Source organism: Watersipora subatra, chromosome 3 (assembly GCF_963576615.1).
Source record: "Watersipora subatra chromosome 3, tzWatSuba1.1, whole genome shotgun sequence".
Taxonomy (NCBI): domain Eukaryota; kingdom Metazoa; phylum Bryozoa; class Gymnolaemata; order Cheilostomatida; family Watersiporidae; genus Watersipora; species Watersipora subatra.
In genome coordinates, this window is record NC_088710.1 from 1,962,872 (window position 1) to 1,982,344 (window position 19,473).

The 19,473-nt window shown below is 38.6% G+C and overlaps 2 protein-coding genes across 4 annotated transcripts in view; one reads left to right on the forward strand and one right to left on the reverse strand.

Moving 5' to 3' along the window:
• LOC137389816 (DNA excision repair protein ERCC-6-like) overlaps nucleotides 1-2,952 on the forward strand; it is a 52,186-nt gene extending 49,234 nt beyond the window's left edge. For all 3 annotated transcript variants that reach the window (XM_068075930.1, XM_068075932.1, XM_068075931.1), the window contains 2 exons: nucleotides 1,064-1,199; nucleotides 2,603-2,952. In XM_068075930.1, coding sequence (XP_067932031.1) covers nucleotides 1,064-1,199; nucleotides 2,603-2,709 — 243 coding nt within the window. In that variant the 3' untranslated portion in view covers nucleotides 2,710-2,952. The remainder of the gene's footprint in view (nucleotides 1-1,063; nucleotides 1,200-2,602) is intronic.
• Nucleotides 2,953-3,199: 247 nt separating this feature from the next.
• On the reverse strand, nucleotides 3,200-14,649 carry LOC137391839 (ATP-dependent translocase ABCB1-like). Its single transcript, XM_068078382.1, has 24 exons — nucleotides 14,221-14,649; nucleotides 13,765-13,807; nucleotides 13,459-13,643; nucleotides 12,186-12,289; nucleotides 11,886-12,021; nucleotides 11,456-11,627; nucleotides 10,726-11,022; nucleotides 10,437-10,550; nucleotides 10,213-10,323; nucleotides 9,902-10,027; nucleotides 9,207-9,419; nucleotides 7,967-8,137; nucleotides 7,653-7,859; nucleotides 6,951-7,115; nucleotides 6,491-6,781; nucleotides 6,111-6,377; nucleotides 5,663-5,866; nucleotides 5,424-5,524; nucleotides 5,171-5,332; nucleotides 4,802-4,958; nucleotides 4,468-4,665; nucleotides 4,158-4,364; nucleotides 3,903-4,049; nucleotides 3,200-3,793 (listed from the first exon to the last, which is right to left on the reverse strand). Exons 1-24 carry the CDS (start codon nucleotides 14,460-14,462, stop codon nucleotides 3,602-3,604), a joined length of 4,212 nt encoding a protein of 1,403 aa, XP_067934483.1. The 5' UTR covers nucleotides 14,463-14,649; the 3' UTR covers nucleotides 3,200-3,601.
• Between the last annotated feature and the right edge of the window lie 4,824 nt (nucleotides 14,650-19,473).

The window sequence follows — 19,473 nt, forward strand, 5'->3', positions numbered from 1 at the left end:
CCTACTAACTTACCTACTAACAACTTTCCTACTACTAACTTTTCTACTACTAACATACTTACTACTAACTTACCTACTAACGACTTTTTTACTACTAACTTACCTACTACTAACATACTTACTACTAACTTACCTACTACTAACTTACCTACTACTAACTTACCTACTAACTTACCTACTAACAACTTTCCTACTACTAACTTTTCTACTACTAACATACTTACTACTAACTTACCTACTACTAACTTACCTACTACTAACATACTTAATACTAACTTACCTATTACCAACTTACCTACTAGTAACTCACCCACTAGCAAATTACCTACTATTAACTTACCTACTGTTACTTTACTTATAATCTACCCACTGCTATTATTGCAACTATTATTACAAAACTAAACGATGTTTTTGTTGATCAATAACTACCTCTTCCACTACCTTTTTCTTTTTGGAAAACATTTCATAAACGCAGATTCATCTTCATCTCAGTTTTCCTCATTTCTTTCAACCTTAGATGATCAGAACATTTACCTAGTCTGAAGTTTTACCTAGTCTGAGAGGAGTGTGAAAGCTTGAGTTTTGTGTTTTATCTCAGCTTGTGCGCTGACAATCACCAAATTTTACGCATAATTTATCACAAAATATTTTTGTTTAGATAGTTGAGTGAATTAAAATCAGTCACAGTTGATCACATGATCTATGAAGAGTACTGTTTACTTGTTCATCAGACCACAAAGTGTTAACAGCTGGATGATTGGGCTTTGCATCAGAATTATTCGGAGAGATAATTACTCTAAACCAAAAAGTTCTTTGTCAATTGGTAATGGACCGTGTAAGGCAGCCTAGCTCAATGACCTATCTTAATGGCTGCGTATAGAAATTGCAAAGTGAGGGCAAAATTAGCACAAATAACAGAAAACACTCATGCACTACCAGATGGGTCTACTCCTTGCTTAGCACCGATTGGTTAATAGCATTTGTAGTGATCCATTTTTGAGTATTTGTGTTTGAATGCAAGTACTTGTTTGTTTTACCTTTCAAGAATTTTCACTCTGTGCAGGATGAGGTGCTGGTGGATGACTCTGACAGTACAGACTTTGAAATGGACAACTCGTTTGGAGAGATCGAGGATTCACAGTCTGGCTCCATGCTTGGTGACGACTTTGGCCAGCTACATAATGACTACATCGTCAAAGGTTGTGTGTCGTTATGTAGATAAGATGCGAGGTTCTTTTTGTACTTTCTACATGTATGAGTACCAATAGCGTGTGTTCATATGCTGGTTGGCTGCCAGTACGGCCTATATTAGCAGTTGGTATATCAGTCTGCGCCTCTCTTGTGACCGAGGAGGCAATACTTGCAAGGTCTTCCTCAGCCATAGTTATAGCGCATCTGTATGATTTAAAGCAGGTGTCGTTGTCATCAAAGTTATAGCATCTCTCCTAATTTGTTAGCTTACTATCCTAGAGCAGAGATGTCAAACTCAATTGTACAAGGGGCCAAAATCGAAAACACATTTTAGGTCGCGGACGAACAGGATAAACATTTATTTAACACACTAAATGTTTTGGAATATAAATATGGATAAAAACAGATGTTATTCTAACATGAAACAGATGAAACTAACTTGAGCCTTAAATTACATCTATTTAATTTTTTGCTTTTCATAAAAATATCTTGTTGAAAATAAAATTCAAATTCCTTTGCTCCTTATGTCAATGAATATAAAAAATGAACTTAGATGTCCCAAAAAGATTTTGCTCTCTTGTTGAAATTATACAAGTTAGAAATATGAGCATGCTACAAAACCAGGAAATATATATAAAATGTGTGCTTTTCCGCAATAACAATTTAAAGCATTCAGTTTTCTTTGCTCGTATGACGCTGGTCTGATTATATGCTCTGACCGAAGGTGGCTTCCTTGCATCTTTTTTGGCAACAAATTTGTGTACGCTTAAGGGGTGGTCACACAAGAGCCGAAACGAACTAAACGATGCGAAATGACGTCGCTGTCAGTTGTAAACTGTTCGGCCGAAGACATTTCTGGCTGAAACGAACCATTTCGGTCCTGCTTGAAATTTTGTGGCCGAACACTTGCTCTTAATGGCTGGTTAAAATTCTAGCGAACACGTATTGTTCACTTGTCGTAAATTGCTTCGTGTTGCTTATTTAACGAAATAAAAAGATCGTCCCATTTCTTTTTACCTTTGCTCATACGCACGTAAGGAGAAATGTGATGCGTGCTCGCTAGAATTCTAGAAATTTTTACCAGCCAATAGGAGCAAGGGTTCGGCCACGAAATTTCGAGCAGGACTGCAATGGTTCGTTTCGGCCAGAAATATCTTTGGCCGAACAGTTTACAACTGACAGCGACGTCGTTTTGCATCGTATAGTTCGTTTCGGCGCTCGTGTGACCACCCCTTTACATTACAGGGTCTGAAGTTCGGAACACACTAGGATCTGCAGTTGCAGAACCTAGTGTGTTGGTCTTTACTTAGGTTACATATCAGAGCAAAGCAGAGGCGCAAGCTTACGCAACTGAGTAGAAGTTAGCTCTCAGGCTAGTCCATTTAATGACGAAGTTGTTTCTTTCCCACAGAATCCGATGATGACATGGAGGCTTCCCAGAGCATGCACAGACGCCGCTCAACTGTACTGCCATTGCCCAACATGCAGTTCAGCGATGACGAGGGAGGAGAGGCTTAGGAAATGATACTGTTACAGTTTTTGTTTTTTAGTCACAGTTTAACAGCCTTGATAAATATCTCCTTCCCATTTCAGCTCGCACAGTCATAGAATTTGTTCCAGTTTTAACTTTTGATACATAGTGCATTCAACTATTTTTTGCTCAGTGTTATTTTTATACTGAAGTTATATTTTATGTTGCAATAGTGTTACTATAGTTACTTAGTGTTTTTTAATATGTCAATACATGACAATGCACTAACACCGAAGTTTTCTTCTCCTACCTCCAGTAGCCGTGAGATCTGTGTAAACAACAGGCTAATAATACACCTAAGTCTTTACATACCAGGATCATCGCAATTGTCAGCAGGTACAAGGTGTAATACTGGCAGCAGAAAGTGTCATAGGTCAGATTTGACCTGCTGTCTGATAATTATGCAACTCCATGAGAGACTGCGCAAAGATCATCTGTTTCGTTTATTAGAGCTTTTATAACACTTGTATTATCAAATTTGAGTAGAATGTATCTTTTATTCCTTATCAAGTTGGCATCTTTGGTACAAATTGTTCAAAAACCAGATTTGAAAAAAATTTGAGGAATACTGCCAGACAAGCAAGCTATACAAATACAACACAATCTGTACAAAGCTTTGAGTAGCCTGTGGCTTTCTGTATATCCTTAAAATCGTTGAGAATTTGTTGTCAAGTTACTAAAAGTACTTGCACCTAATGAATAGAAAAATAGTAATTCTTTAAGGTTGTGAATTCACACAATGAAATATAAAAAAATATAGCTTATGAATCACAAACAATGTTTCAAGTTTAAAATCAAATTAAAAAAATAAATTATAATTAATGTTCTGGACACTTGGAATTACTAAAAACGCTATCAAGGCTCTGATAGTATATGTAACTATAGCTGGCTGTTAACTAGATTGTAGTAGAAACCACGCTGGGCTATCAGTTCATCATGAGTTCCTAGTTCAACCACCTTTCCATTATTCACAACTCCTATCTTGTCAGCATTTCTTATCGTAGACAGTCGATGAGCTATGACAATGGCACTTCTATTCTTCAAGGCTTCATCTAATGCAGCCTGCACTATCTGTCAATTATAAACAAAGTATTTACATTTGATGAAGGCTTTGAATATACACAGTTCAACAGATAAGCTTGTGTGAAGTCTAACAATTTAGCCTGTGATTATTTCTTACTTTTTCACTCTGGGTGTCGAGAGCTGATGTAGCCTCATCGAGTAGTAGGACAGCTGGATTCCTGATAAGAGCTCGGGCTATGGCGATTCTCTGTTTCTGTCCACCACTCAGTTGTGTCCCCTTGGCTCCTACATTGGTCTCGTAACCCTACCAACATTAAAACACTTATTGTCAAGTACCTATATTTGTTAATTTTTCAAATATTTTGCATAAATACATTTGTATGTTTACGAGATGTACTATGTAGATACATACCCTTGGCAAGGATGTGATGAAGTCATGAGCATTGGATTTGACTGCAGCTTCTATTATTTCAGCCATTTCCACTTGTCTGGTGTTGTCACCATAAGCAATATTCTCAGCAATTGTAGCATCAAAGAGAGTTGGTTCTTGGGAAACTATACCCAGGTTTTGACGGAGCCATTTGAGGTTGAGATCATTGACATTTTTTCCATCTAGCAACTAAAATTAGTTGAACTTGTTATAAGTATCTGTTGTACATGAAATGAAAGCAAGATAGATTAATTTGGGACAGTGATGGAATCCATAGAGTTCATAGACTTACCACACTGCCCTTAATTGGGTCATAAAACCGTTCAAGTAGAGAAATGCTGGTACTTTTACCACATCCACTCGCTCCGACCAGTGCCACTATCTCTCCTCTTTCCACGGTAAAACTAAGACCTTTCAATATCTTCACAGTCTTTCTTGTTGGATAATGGAAGAAGACATCATCAAACTTTATTTTTCCATCACACTTGGCCTGAAAATAAAAGTTTTTACTCAGTTGATTAAAAGTTACTAGATTGTAATCTGTCAATCATCTGCATATTTTGTCTCAATGACAATACTAAGGAATAAAGGAAATCAATGAAGTAATGCACATAGATAATGCTAACCGGAGTCTCGCCATCTGGAGATGATGAATCAATAGGAGAGACACGTGAGAGCAGGTTCTTGACATTTGCTGCCGCGAGCTTGGCTCGAGGAAAATTTGGCATATGAGAAAATACCCTTCCTGCAGCCACACCTCCAAATGTCACAGCAGAAAATACCCTGCAGAAAAAAAAAGGTAAACACTAGAACCTAACCAAATAAAAATTGCTACAAGGTCATTTAAAGGACATTATTTTGATAACAAAGCCAGACCAAAACCTGAAAGCAGTCTAAAAGAAAATAAGAATCAAATAGCAAAATCAGATTATATGTAAATCAGATTACCTGAATAAGAAACAAGAGAGCTATACTCCTAATAGTTCAATGCTCACCTAAATATATTTGCGAACTCAAGAGGGTTTTGTCGCCAAGGCAAGCAATCACAAACCACAAAATAACCGCCCAGTCCAAAGGCAACGGCGTACATGAAGAAATTCATACTTGCGGAGGTGGCGAAGGCAACTCCAAATTTAAAGGTGCCATTGAGATTCTCCCTGCAATATTGCAAGGCAACGTGTAATATACTGAACCATTTATATTGAGTTAAATAAATACTTGAGCATTTTGTGAGAAAACAACTCTTACTTGTAGAGATTCTTAAAGTGCTGATAAAACTTCTCTTCGAAATACTTCTGTCTGTTCATTGATGTAACGGTCCTCATGTTGCTTATGGCTTCTTGTGCAATCTGTAATCATAGCAATTAGAATAACTACCATAAATCTTCAAGGAGCAGGATCTCAAAGATCAAATCATGAATAGCTAGAGGCTGAAAAGACCTTAGAAGTGCCTAAATGAGCAAATAAATAATCTTTCAAAACCATACCTGAGCACCAACATCAACATTAGAGTACTCCTTCTCTGTGTTACCAGCATTGACTTGAGCACGAATCCTCCCAGCTATTATGACGAGAGGAAAGCATACAAGCATTACTAAGGCCAACTCCCACATGGCTATGAAGGCTACGACAGTCACACCAATGACTGAAACAGCTGTCTGAACAAGGATGCCAATTCTGATTCCAGTAGCCTGTAAGAAAGATACATGTAGTTGCAAGTTACATAGAAGAAAATTCAGACTTCATTATCATTCCAAAAAGACTTCTACTGAAAAATTGCTCGTTTTAGTTTTCTGATAGCATTAAAGAGTTAAAAATTACTCCTACTAACAGACTAGTACTCCTACTATATGGGACAATAACTCCTACATTACTTTTGGGTTTCTGCCACTTTGCATCAGCAGTTCATTTATGTAAAGAGCCATCATGTCTTACCCCTTTTACAAGTGAAGCATCTGTAGCGAGTCGGCTGGTCAGCTGGCCTATACCATTTTCATCTTTGTCAAAATATCCGATGTCCTGTTTAAGAATTGTAGAGAAGAACTGTTTCCGAAGCCGTGATGTCATTCGTTCTCCTGAGAGGCCCATCATGAAGCCTTGAAGTAGTGTGAAAAGTGCAGTGCAAAAGCCAACGAGGACGAGCCAGCATATGGCTTCTGCGAGTCGAGACTTTTGTACGTTAAAATCCGGAATAGATATCACCTGAAGAACACATAAATATTTTTTAACCTTCGATGACAAGTGATAATAATCTGTAATCGCTATCAAAGAGTTGAAGTCTAAAATACATTTTTATATGTAAACACACTACTTACCGCTATAAGCTCAGTCATAAGGTAGATGAAGGCTGGCTGGCCAAGACCGAGCAAAAAAGAGGCAATGACTCCAACAGAGATGAGATTCCACTCTGGGCGATTCATATTCCAGATTTCCTTCATACTGATACTATTTGCTGTCTGAAGCTCAGCCTCATTAACAGAGGACTGTGTACTGAGAACTCTCTGGATCAATGAACCCCTAAACTTTGGCTCCGTGCTACTGTTCGATAAATGTCGACTTAGAATACGACGATCAGCAGATGGTAGCTCTTCTGCAACCTCTTCCACCTGTAATAGGAAGACAACTATGTAACATGAATATTTCACACAGAATAAGCGACACATTCTTCAAACTGTCGGCTTGAAGAACTAGAAGTTCGGCTAGAAGTTCGAGTAAGGCTCAGTGGTTAGCAGGGCACGATGAAAAGTTTACACACTGGCAAAGTATGCTACTCACATCTCCATGCTCCATCTTGAGAGGAAAAGCTACGTCAACATTTTTGAAGCTGCTAAATCTGCCTCGGCGAAGGCTTGTAGACCTGGTTCTTTTGATGGAAGAAGAGGGCGACAGAATAGGGCTACGAACTTCTTCTGGAATTGGAGATGAAGGTGGATTTGGAAGCTGCAATACAAATGAATACTGTAAATATGTTTTAATGTGGTTCTAGTTAGAGGCTCTTTGGTGATGCTTTTGTGATAGCAAACTTAGTATGCCATTAATAACTTTTTGAGAAATTGAGCAATTATCAGCCAAACAGACATGTGAAAAATACAAAGTTTTGAAAAGCCATGAATAAAATAAAAAAGATTATTTACAGAGAAAGATTTTTTTTGCTTCACAAATCTTTTTTGCTTTACAAGTTTCTTCCATATCAACAAGTTGTGAAAGTATGAGACGGCCAGCAAACAGCCACCGAGGTTGTAAAAGGACAAGGTGGGGAAGGAGCTCTCAAGCTGTTGCTGTTACTTAACATTCATTTAATGTCCCAACTGGGCTTTCAAACCAATTGGTATTATAAAAGAGGCTAGTAGATTGCCAGCGAGTTAAAACTTGACAATGGAGTTGTCTTCTCTCTCTTGACACACTACCCATAATCTGACATTAACTAGTTATGCTGTAGGATGTATTTGAAAGAAGTCGCCTCTGTATCTGACTCACATTGTCTCTCTGTATTTGTAGAACTTCTTTTTTCTGTTCCTGTTGCTGTCTCATAACCAGAGAGTAATATATCCCCTCTTTGGCCATCAACTCATTGTGGGTGCCCTCTTCGTGAACTTCTCCTTTGCTAAATGCACAGATCTTACTTGCATTTCTCACAGTTGACAGGCGGTGGGCAATAACAATCGTCGTACGTCCTTGGCTAGCCTGTAGGTAAAAAACAAGCCAATGCAGGAACAGCGGACATCGGAGCTGCGCTACATTATACATGCATACTGAGATTTCGCCATACTTTGGTGGATGCATATACATACCCTATCTAATGCATTCTGAACAGTGGCCTCGCTCTGGGTGTCAAGGGCTGACGTAGCCTCATCAAGTAGCAGAATAGCTGGATTCCTAATAAGAGCTCGGGCTATGGCGATTCTCTGTTTTTGTCCACCACTAAGCTGAACTCCTCGTTCACCAACCATTGTATCAAAACCCTGTAGTCACAACATGACTGTTAGTAAACACAGTTAAAGGAGAAAAAGTAGGTGTGATCATTCTTAACTGCCTGAGTCTCTGGTTGCAGACGTTCATATATATCTAGTTCACACCATCCTAGCAATTGGTTCATCAATCTTATTGATATAATTATCATGTCAACTCATGTCATCATAAGGCATGAGTTGACAGTGAGTTGAAACTCACAAGTTGAGCTTGTGAGTGCTCTTTAGTTACAGGAGAACATGAAGTAAGTGACCTCTATACTAAGTGACTGTTCACAGGCCACTGCAAGCTGTCCATAACAGGGAATATTAGAGAGTTGTGACTGATTCTATTTTATAAACCATAAGTTTGTTGTCGTGCCAATTACTAAAATAACCTATTTCCAGTTTAATTAGATAACAGCAAACGGAACGGAACGTTCCGTCAGCTGTTCACCCTTGACAAGTTCTCAGCAGAAAGGTAATGATTTCCATTGTTTAAAATCCTCAAAATCTTTTTGACCCTAGAGATACAGAGAACTAGTATGATTCATACTGAGGTTTTACTTTGGTTAACAACCTTTCTACTATATGACAAACTTTTACCATCAGCGACTCTTGCTTTGCACAAACGATTGACTATTGTGTTCTGATGGTGAGTTGACATAACCTATTTGGCAGTTCATAAGATGGGCAAAATAAACAGCTCCGAATTCATTGCCAATGATGACATACCACTGACATATTCAAATTGCCAGTTTTGTAACACTAAATGCACATACTATGCATACCCCATATATCCAGCTATGATATTTAGCGGTTATAATAAAACCATAGTGACTTGTTACCACAAGGAATTCTTTTTATTAATGTGATTGTTGAAATATGAAATGTTTTTAAATACTAATCAGCAAGCCTGTGCTCCAAACTACCACTCAGCCTTGATATTTGAAGGCCATACTTTTAGTTTCAGCTTGAAATGTCGAAGAATTTACGTAGCTTAAGATATCAGCCCATCGTACTGAGCTATCAACCATAAATGGCAGCAAACAACAGGTTAGTGCTGGTGCCCTGTTAGACCTACCTTTGGCAGGCTGCTGATAAAATCATAACAGTTAGACTCCTTAGCTGCGGTCTCTACTTGTTCTTGTGTAACTTCTTCTCCATATTTGGCTCCCAGTCTAATATTGTCACCAATGGAAGCAGCAAATAGCACAGGTTCTTGACCCACTATTCCCATAAAGTTGCGGAGAGAGGAAAGATTATAATCCTTCAGATCCTTCCCATCAATAAGCACCTGCATATTTCATAGCCATGGTATGTGAGCAAAACTCTGTGAACATAGTATATGATCACAAAATCACAGACATAGAATATGAGTACTCGATAGACATGTGTAAGTGACTGACATAAACTTAGGACATGAGTGAAGTAGTGATGGGCTTGGAAGGTTGCACCGCTAAAACCAAAGTCACTTCATAAAAAACAATTTCAACTCTTCCCCCCAAAAAATGTTGTTAAAGTTTTTATGCAGTAAATTTTCACCATTGATTTTTTCATTCAGAACTCATGCAATCTGTAGAACACCGAGAAAAGTAAGTATCTTCAAACCATTTAAATTATTTGATATTGCTAAAGCAAGCCACTAAGCTGACGGAAGCAGTTAGTATCTACGAGAAGAAAGAAGTTTTAAACCCTAGCATTTGTGTAGACAGATATGTTCTAATATAAGTTTTTGATCGAGAGAGGAGAACCAGGAAACCTAGTAAAAAGGCTGACCTGTCCTTTAACTGTGTCATAGTAGCGCTGGAGCAACTGTATTGTTGTACTTTTCCCACAGCCACTCTCTCCTACTAGAGCCACTGTTTGTCCTTTAGTCACTGATAGGTTTAATCCGTTCAATATCTAGAACAAAAAGAAATGTCCTACTCAGTCACCTATCGAATGCTCACAGGCATTAGCTAAAGCTAAAATGCATGACGCAAGGAGAGGCATGCTACAAGAATGTCCCTGTAACTGACCACAGCGACCAGAATAGTTTGATATAAATTGAGTAATCCGTCATTACAAGGCAGTTATGGCATGTTTACCTTCACATCCTGTCTTGACGGATAACTGAAATGTATATCCCTAAACTCAATGTTTCCTTCTAAACTCTCTGGCTTCAGTCCTTCATCAGAGTTGCTGTCTATCTCCACTTCCTGTAATGGTTGTAGCTGAGATATAGACAAATGTGGCCAAAGCTGTCAGATAATATAGAAACTCAATTGGAAATCGCCGACCTAGTTGTTCTGACATGTTTAAAAAAGCTTACCGCGTCAATAGTTTCATAGAGAGCAGCAGCTGCCGCTCTGGCATTAGAGAAGTTCTCTAGGAGAGGGGCAGCATTGCCGAGAGACATGGAACCAACCATGACAGCCATGAGCACCTGCAAGAAAAGAGAACATACTTCAAGCGTGTCAAGGCGCAGTGATATTTCATTTCCTAGACACTAACAGTGCAGCAAATTATAGGCTTTGCGCTTACAGAGAGGTCATGAATGGGAGTAGAGAAGTCAACTGACGAAAGATGAAAGGTTGAACAAAGGTCAATGTATTACCGACCTGGAGGATGGCCCCAGGCTCGAGGCATTCAGTCCTGATAAGAACTCCGCCGTACCAGAAAGCCAGACCTATGATGCAGTAGAGAATGAACCAGAAAACGCCTCCAGTCAAACTGCCGACTGCTGATTTCTTTACACTACCAGAAACAACTCCTTCCAGGCTGTTGGCGTATTTCTCCTCAGCCTTCTTTTCTCCACCAAAGGCAGCAACAGTTCGCATAGAACTGAAGACCTCCTCAGCGATGCTGCCAGCCCGGGCGTATGCCGACAGCTCTTGCTTAAGAAGACTTCGTACCAGCTACAAAAAGTTGTGTTGGAGGTGATCATAAAAGAAGTGCTCATAAAGTTCGGTAGGAACACATCATGTTGTGTACAGCAGACGTCTCGTTCAACTGCAGAGGGAATACAATGTTTCAAGGGTCTTATGGTGATCATCAACAAATCTCCAGAATATTCTAATATGAATGGCTAGTCCTTCACCTCCCAATTCTTGATCATTTTAGGCCTGTTCATATGCCATCGGCAGAAAAACAGTACGAGTATAAAATTAATAACAGAAAATAGGCGACGGAACTGCCACAATAGCCGCAGCTCCAGAGAAGATATTTCTTTCCAATAAAACATTTAGAGGTCAAGACTCAAGAGAGTATTGCACACTGTATGGGAGAGTGAAGGCTTTTTGTGCTGAGATATAGACTGTGCTCAAGGAATATTGAATAAGGGAGACTTACCCTCCCCAGAGCAACTGAGACTATAATTAATACTGGGCATCCTGCCAATACAACGAGCATCAGCTTCCAGCTAACGGAGAAACCAAGTGCGACTCCTCCGAGGAAAGTGCAAACCCACTGAATAAAAGTGCCCATCTTGTCACCGAATCCATCATTGAGTCTGTCCACATCCCTGTAACAGACCAGCAGTTGATATTCTGTGTTCAATAACACTTCGTATACAAACACAATATCAGTCCTGAAAAAGCTTCAGAAATTGTATCTAAAATCAAAAGATATGGCAAATTATAGAGTGATCATAAAGTGATCATAGCATTCTCATAGAGTTATCATAGCGTAATCATAGTTTGATCATAGAATTATCATTTCTCTCAGTAAAGATATTTAAACAGACTGGTCAATTCGCCTTAGTATCTGACTGTTGACTAACCCAACGAGGTGTGAATTCAGTTCTCCGGTCTTGTGCAAGTCAAACCACTTGATACTCTGACTCATGATGGCCTTGAAGTAAGCGGACTGGATCCTACAAATCTGTCGTGTGCCGGTCCAGGTCCAGAAACTCATTCCTGCAGGCGAGCAACCATTAACACAGTCATATCAGTCTGGTTTCATTTGTCTCCGTAGAAGATAAGATAACTTTGTGAAGCGCAAAACTTGATTATGAACAAGTTTGTGGCATCTACAGAGGTTCTATTTAGTAAAAGTTTAATTAAAGATGGAGTCAACTCACCAATATAGGCGAGGATGAAGGCGCTAACTCCAATGCAGCAGAAAGCCACAACGTATGTATTTACAATCAGATCTGCGAGGGTCTGGTCATCAACGGAAGAGCTACTGCAAGAACAAGGATGTAGACAAGGATGTAGACACATGTATTACTGTTGTTATGTTTGGTATTCGGCCAAAACAGCAAATCAAATTAATTTAAAAATAACAGAGACAAACAGATGGAGAGAAATAACAGACGGAAATGAGTGCAACCTTGCGCAAGGTTTATTATCGTACAGAGTTCTATAGATGAGCTTCCACCAAAGTTTAGTCGATTTTATCAGAAAGTATCGGTATTTTTTTATCATTTAAGATTGTTGTTGATGTTTGAGCTGATCTGGCTGCCTGGATGTTTCAAGATTAAAATCGACAAAACTCGATCGCCGTTAAAATGCTCAAAAGAAAAATACCTGCCAAAATGACATCACAAGTTGGGTGGCTGCCTGTCTCTCTTACTGTATATTGATTGTCGGCTAAAACTTTCATTATTGTTATAGAGTTTCAAGCTTTAGATAAGACTTGGAATTACGACTGGCAGATACAAGTCAGAGGATATCAAGTCAACCAGAAAGTGCTAGTCAATAGCTGGAAGTTGACTGTTCTAGTTTAGAGCGAGGAGTTGATTGCAAGCACCATGGCATCTGACTCATCTGTTGCAACATGTTTACTTCACATGATAGGAGAAATCTGCTTGACAATAACACAATTGCCAGGCTTCGTATACTGGCAACTGTCCATGATAATGGCTTTAACATGCTTTCTCAGTAAGGAACTAGAACATGGAAATCAGCCCTAAAAAAACCTACTGTATAGCCTCAGAGTTGTGTTGGACAGTCTGTGAAGCGGGTGGGGTAGTCATTTGCTGATCAGCATTGAGTAAGGCGAGTTGCTAAGCACCGAGATTAAACTTTTGCTTAAAAGTTACAAAAACTGCAGTTGCCTTAAATTAATTTTTTTGTTTTCATCCGTTGACAAATCTTTTTGTAAAAATTAGCTCTCTTAAAGCAGCTGTACGCGAGTCACAGCAGATCACCGCAGGTCTCTGCGGTCGCTAGGAGATGTTAATAGACAACAATTTTTTCTATTTTGTCACACAGAAAGGGCTGCACATGGCACGCTCTTCAATTGCATCTGTCTTGGCTATAGGCTATAGGCTAGAGCTTATACTATTCTAGGTTTCATCTAATGTTCTTGACATTTTTGGAACAAATAAAACTGAGCGGGAGTTGTGTTACCTGTTTCTGACTGGACAGGGTGAGGTAAATGTGCTGTTGGGAAGAGCTGCCCAACTTGTCTGAGTAAATTCTGTTAGAAGACTGCCGAAAAAGAGAAAATTTAGGGGTGTGGCCGCTCCAAGTGCTGCCATACATAAGGTTCCTGACACCATCAGCAAAACGTCCAGCTTGTCAGCAAAGCGAAACTGCAACCATTGGAAAGTTAACTAAATTAAGTTGTTATTCTAACCTGTAAACATTTTGTGTAAAGTTGAGCATGTAATAGAAACAAAAGAGAATCATAACAATACTGTTAGTTGTACTCACCAAACCGAAAAAGCCAACCTTTGGTTCTTGTTTCTTTCTGTCTCTAAAGTGAAAATATATGGCAAATTATAAAGTTATCATTGACCTTTCATAGGGTTATCAGAAAGTAATCAGAAAGTTATCAGAAAGTTATCATAGAGTTATCTTAGAGATTTCATAGAGTTATCATAGGCTTGTCATGAAGTTATTATGGAGCTATCATGGAGTTATCATAGAGTTATCATAGAGTTATCATAGAGTTACCATACAGTTGTTGTAGAGTTATCTTGGAGTTGTCATAGATTTATCATGGAGTTATCACAGCATTATCATACAGTTGTCATAGAGTTATCATAGAGTTATCATTTACAAAACAAAAAGTGTACCTAAATAGGAGAGCAATGTCCAAATTTCAATACCTTAAATCTCATGGAAAATATCCAACTTCTTTACTGGGAGGGTATTCCTCTAACTTACCCGGCGATGCTCGAAGACTCTGATTTCGTCGCTGATGTCTCTGAGGGTGTGATCACAGAGCTGATGGCAGAGCTTTCTTTATCTGTCAGCGTTTTACCTAGGAGGCCATTTTTGTCTAAGGCTTTTTTTTCATTCATGCTTGAGTCCAGGTCAATAGACTCCATTTCCATAGAACTTTGATCAATCCACTCATTACCGGCATCAGCAGCCGAACAAAAATTATTGTCCTCTGCGTTAGTCATAGTTTTCTTTAATACTAATTAAGAAGAGGTCACTGTCGACCACCCTCTCCAATTTTAGAGAATTGATATCAATTTTCTAGCTTCACGTTTAAGAACTTATTTGTTCTTGTCTGTTGTAGTATCTCCTTGGACTCCAACTGTAGTTATAATACTTGCTCTCCTGGAGTAGTTCTAGTTGATAGCTGATGTTCCTAGAAAGTAGTAAACTTTACTATCATGAGGTGTTTGCAAGATAATGTCTGTTTATGATAGCTTAAAGATTAAACAACAACTCCCCAATCTATTTTCTTGATGGATATAATTTGGTCAAAAATGAGTGGCTAAGAATGAACATCTTACAAGTTGAGAAGGATTACATACGGATAAGAAGTTTATCTTCTGGTACGAGACTTACAAAGACTTACAGAGACTTACAGAGACTTACAAAGACTTATAAAGACTTACAGAGACTTACAAAGACTTACAGAGACTTACAAAGACTTACAAAGACTTACAAAGACTTACAAAGACTTACAGAGACTTACAAAGACTTACAAAGACTTACAGATACTTACAAAGACTTACAAAGACTTACAGAGACTTACAAAGACTTACAGAGACTTACAAAGACTTACAAAGACTTACAAAGACTTACATGAGCCCGGGTATCCTGTGAGTAAATGAAGCTTTCTCGCATGCTAATCACCTTCCTAACAGGAGGCAATGCACTTTGATTCCTACCTGAGTTGATTAAACTCTGTGTAAAAGTGTACGGATATGATACCCTTATTTACTTACCTACTCACCTCTCCTCTAGAATCTTAACACAAAGGAACTGTCATGAACTTTCTCTTACAGTGTTAATACTGAAGCCCTCAAGTTTATTCTGTATTACATTTACCCTATCTACGGTTTATATCCTTTCACTGAAAAGGGGGCGTGGCCTATGCTCATTCATCCGACGCCGAAAACAAAAGGAGCTTGTATAACATCAAAACATAAAATGTGTGGTAGATGTCACTCATTATGACACTGCACAAGCGAGTCAATGACAGACGTACTATTTTTATATCAAATTATTTATGGGCAAATTTAAACTTACATCACAGGTTACGATGCTTGACATTTACGTTGTTGGTATTTAAATAAGAGATAAATATTATAACAAAGCACAAAATGAGTCTCCTAAGGCATCTGCTATGGCTACTCAAGGATATCAGTACAATTTGAATGACCGTCTGTACAACCAGCTTCTACGTCTGTTGTGTACTTTTGAGCTTTAAAAGTGCTAGATAGAGCTACTACGAAAAAGAGAGAGAAACAGGACTGAGCTACAGATATCAAGTTGGAGCCAAGGCTATATGACCTGTCCAACTAAATATGTTGCTAATCATAGTAAATGGTCATCAAGCCACAGATATACTTTCTTGTGTATACAACTCTGAATTTATTCAGCTTTTGCGGACAGACGGATAAGCTGATAGGTCGATAGGCAGATCCTTTTAAACTCACTTTCTTACAAACCCTAATAGACTTCTTTCCTTACCAAAACTAATAGACTTATTTCCTAATGTACTGACTGCTTATCTTACGTGTTTCTTGTCAGAATTCTATGCTATTTGCGTATGAAGAAAAATGGTAAAAATTGTTTATTTGAAGAAGCTGCTGAGATGGACACAAATATCTCAGTTTATTGTTTCACAAAATATTTTCTACCAAACACACCGCAGCCCACAGACTTCCCTAAAAGGTAAAGTATTTTTTAACCTGCCGACGGAACTGATTAGTAAATTAACAACAACAATTACATCACACCAGGAATCAGCTTTCCGCTTCGCTTCCGCATCACAAACAAGAAACGAAATATTATCTTTGTTTTTATGTAAAGCCATTTCTGATTCTAGAAGAATTCAAGATGGCTGCACCACTACGTCACTTTAGTTGAGTTATAAAAGATGCATAGGCGTCATTTGCTTCACATGTCATATGAAGTAAAGGTCAAGTAAAGGTCGTACTAGTGATGCAATGGTTGTAATTGCGCAATATAGGTGTTAAATTGGTAGACTGAACAGACTCCCATGGGATCCTGTTAACAGCTTCATTTTATTCAATTCAACTAGATAAACTGGGTTCAGTGTTGTGATGACAGCTACTTACAGATACTTACAGATACTTACAGATAGTCAGCAATCAATGAAAGCATCTTAAATAGACAAAATCTAACCAGAAAAAGAGTTCTACCTCAAGTGGATAGATTGTTGATAAATCTATCTATATATACAGTCAAACATGGATAACTCGTCCACGGATAGCTCGAACACATGGTTAATTCGAACATTTCCTTTGGTCCGTTCCCACGTAATGATAAATTGCTATAGATAACTCGAACTCAACACTGTTAATTCGAACTGTTTTTTTGCCAAACGGCTACCGAAACGGTTGTTATCGCTTTAGAAAATCACTTTATTCAAAGCCATAGAGGTAAACTTCATCTTTTCGTAATTCATAAGCGTCGTTATTACCACCATCGGCAAAATATTTTTGTCAACGACTTTTCTAAAAGTTTGGTGAAATTTGATTTATACTGCGGTACGATGAATAGCACGGGCTAGCCGGGTCACGCGCGCAAGGATTTTCGCCACGCACATACGAACCAAAAATCGCATGTTGTTTTGTATGTGCGTGGCGAAAATCCTTGAGTGCGTGACCCGGCTAGCCCGTGATGAATAGTTTTCCGACGTTGATTCCGTGTTGAATCAACGTCGGAATGTTGAATGTTTAAAACGTCTTAAAAATTGTTGTAATTAAACGTATACGTGGTCTGAGCTACAAAAAACTATTCATCGTTTGACCTAAACACAGAATACGTGTGTACATTCAATAAGTATCTATTAAAAAAGCGTGAGTGATATAGAATGTACCGTAAAACCTCGTAAAACTTCTAATTGAACTGCCTCGGAGTGTTGCTCTTAACGAATCCCAGGTAAAGTAAGGTAATCTGCATAAACTTAGAGAAAAAACGGCAAAATTGATCGTGGGTAAAACCCCAGAAGAAAAAAAAGTCTTTTCTTTTGAGCATTTCAACAACGATCAAGTTTTGCCAATGTCAATCTGAAAAACGTCCTGGCAATAACATCACCTCAAACAACAAACCAATCTCAAGTGATAGAAAAATCTCTATACTTTTTCATGAAAACGTTTTAAACTTTACATTAGAAGCATTTAATTTGAAACAAGCCATTTGTGCTTTTGATTTATATTATAGTTTGTATATGTACATGTATCTACTAATAAATAAGTAAATATATGGACTTGTGACAGTGCTCTGATAACTTGAACGCTCTGATAATTCGAACACTTTTGCTCGGTCCCTTGAAGTTCAAGTTATCCATGTTTGACTGTATATCTCTCTCTCAAAGTATGTTTTATGTCATATGTCTGTCTGCATTCCGGCGATAGCTATTAAAATCTTGGAATAAAGAATCCATATGAAAGAAGATTTGATCTCAGACCCTACCGTTGGTCAGTCCGACACCCTACCCAATAGACCACAGAGATTGAGTTGTTCACTTGCCGATCTAAGTCGATAAAACTCGGTATATGGGAGCACATACCCAATGGCTTTGCATACCACGCAGGGTGATTGCGAAAAGAAGTGATTGTCATTAGTTAGGTTACTAAAATTTTTCATTGGTAACCTGCCAGGCTAATAGCAAGTGGCAGGCAATGCTCATTACTTCTCATTGTTTATAAGCTGATTTTTAATACCTTATAAAAAGGTATTAAAAATCAGCAACACCGGGTAGCACAGCTAGTACCTACAGTGTATATATATAAATCTCAAAATTTGTGTGTGTGAGTGTGTGTGGTGTGTGGTGCGTGGTGCGTGGTGCGTGGTGCGTGGTGCGTGGTGCGTGGTGCGTGGTGCGTGGTGCGTGGTGCGTGGTGCGTGGTGCGTGGTGCGTGGTGCGTGGTGCGTGTTGTGTGGTGTGTGTGTGAGAGAGTGCGTGCGTGCGTGCGTGTGTGTGTGCACACTCATGCGCATGCGCGCCTGTGTTCAGCTATAGCTATTAAAATCTTGAAATGAAGAACCAGTATCGCATCAGATTTGATCTCGGAACCTCCTATTCCCTAGACGACATGCGGGTAGAAATACAGATACCGCTCTGCGTTACGGCGCAACGTCATTTTACCTTTGCTCTCACAGCTCTCATTAGTAAGTATAGCAGTTGGCTTACATAACAGTGGCAGGCAACTACATTACCTGCCACTGTTTTATAAGCTGTTCTTTAATACCAGTGCAACATCGGGCATTCCGTTAGTAATAGACTATATTAAACAAGTCCTTGCTGGAATAGCTACATTTGACATCACCCTAAAAGATTTCACTTGCTAAGGTAAGGTATAAGGACTGCTGCCTAAGTGGCCATTTATTAGAATATAGATTTGCTGCCATTTAGTTTCATTGTGTCCATTTATCTTCTTTGTACAAATTTCTAGATTTATCTGAGCTTTTAGTTTTTATTTATAGTCAAGCTAGAAAAATAATAACAATAATAATACTTATAGCGGTTAGAGCACTTGAGACAATAATTAGTCAGCTTATCTCACATCTTGCTGAGGTCGGTGCTGAACTGTCGGTGCTGAACTACCTGTCAAAACAATTCAAAAAACAGTGCTTCTAGGAACTGCCCAGATTCTAAGGAAGACTCTTCAGTAGAAGGAATCATTAAGGTGATAACCCTCAGGCTTTAAGCTAAGGCCTGGGCTCACTCACTAACAACCACTTGGTTGGGAAAACAGTTTTTATAATAATAACAACTATGATAATAATAATAGCCTTTAATAATAATCGTTAATAATAATGGTATCTTTAAACATAGGCTGCAAAATGGCTTATTTTCTTGAATTAAGGCTGGTAGAGCGTTTTATCGACATTGGTCTGTGGTCTGCAACTTTTTTTGTTTTTGTAGCAGGATGGACGGGTCTTACTATTGGCCTTAGTTTTATTAGGTCAGATTGTAGATACCTT

Coding starts and splice junctions, on each gene's coding strand:
- LOC137391839 (XM_068078382.1), bottom strand. CDS start 14,462: ATGACTAACGCAGAGGACAATAATTTTTGTTCGGCTGCTGATGCCGGT. Junction 9,420..9,901: donor ATGACACAGTTAAAGGACAG/GTCAGCCTTTTT, acceptor TGAAATATGCAG/GTGCTTATTGATGGGAAGGA. Junction 4,666..4,801: donor CTCCAGATGGCGAGACTCCG/GTTAGCATTATC, acceptor TTTTATTTTCAG/GCCAAGTGTGATGGAAAAAT.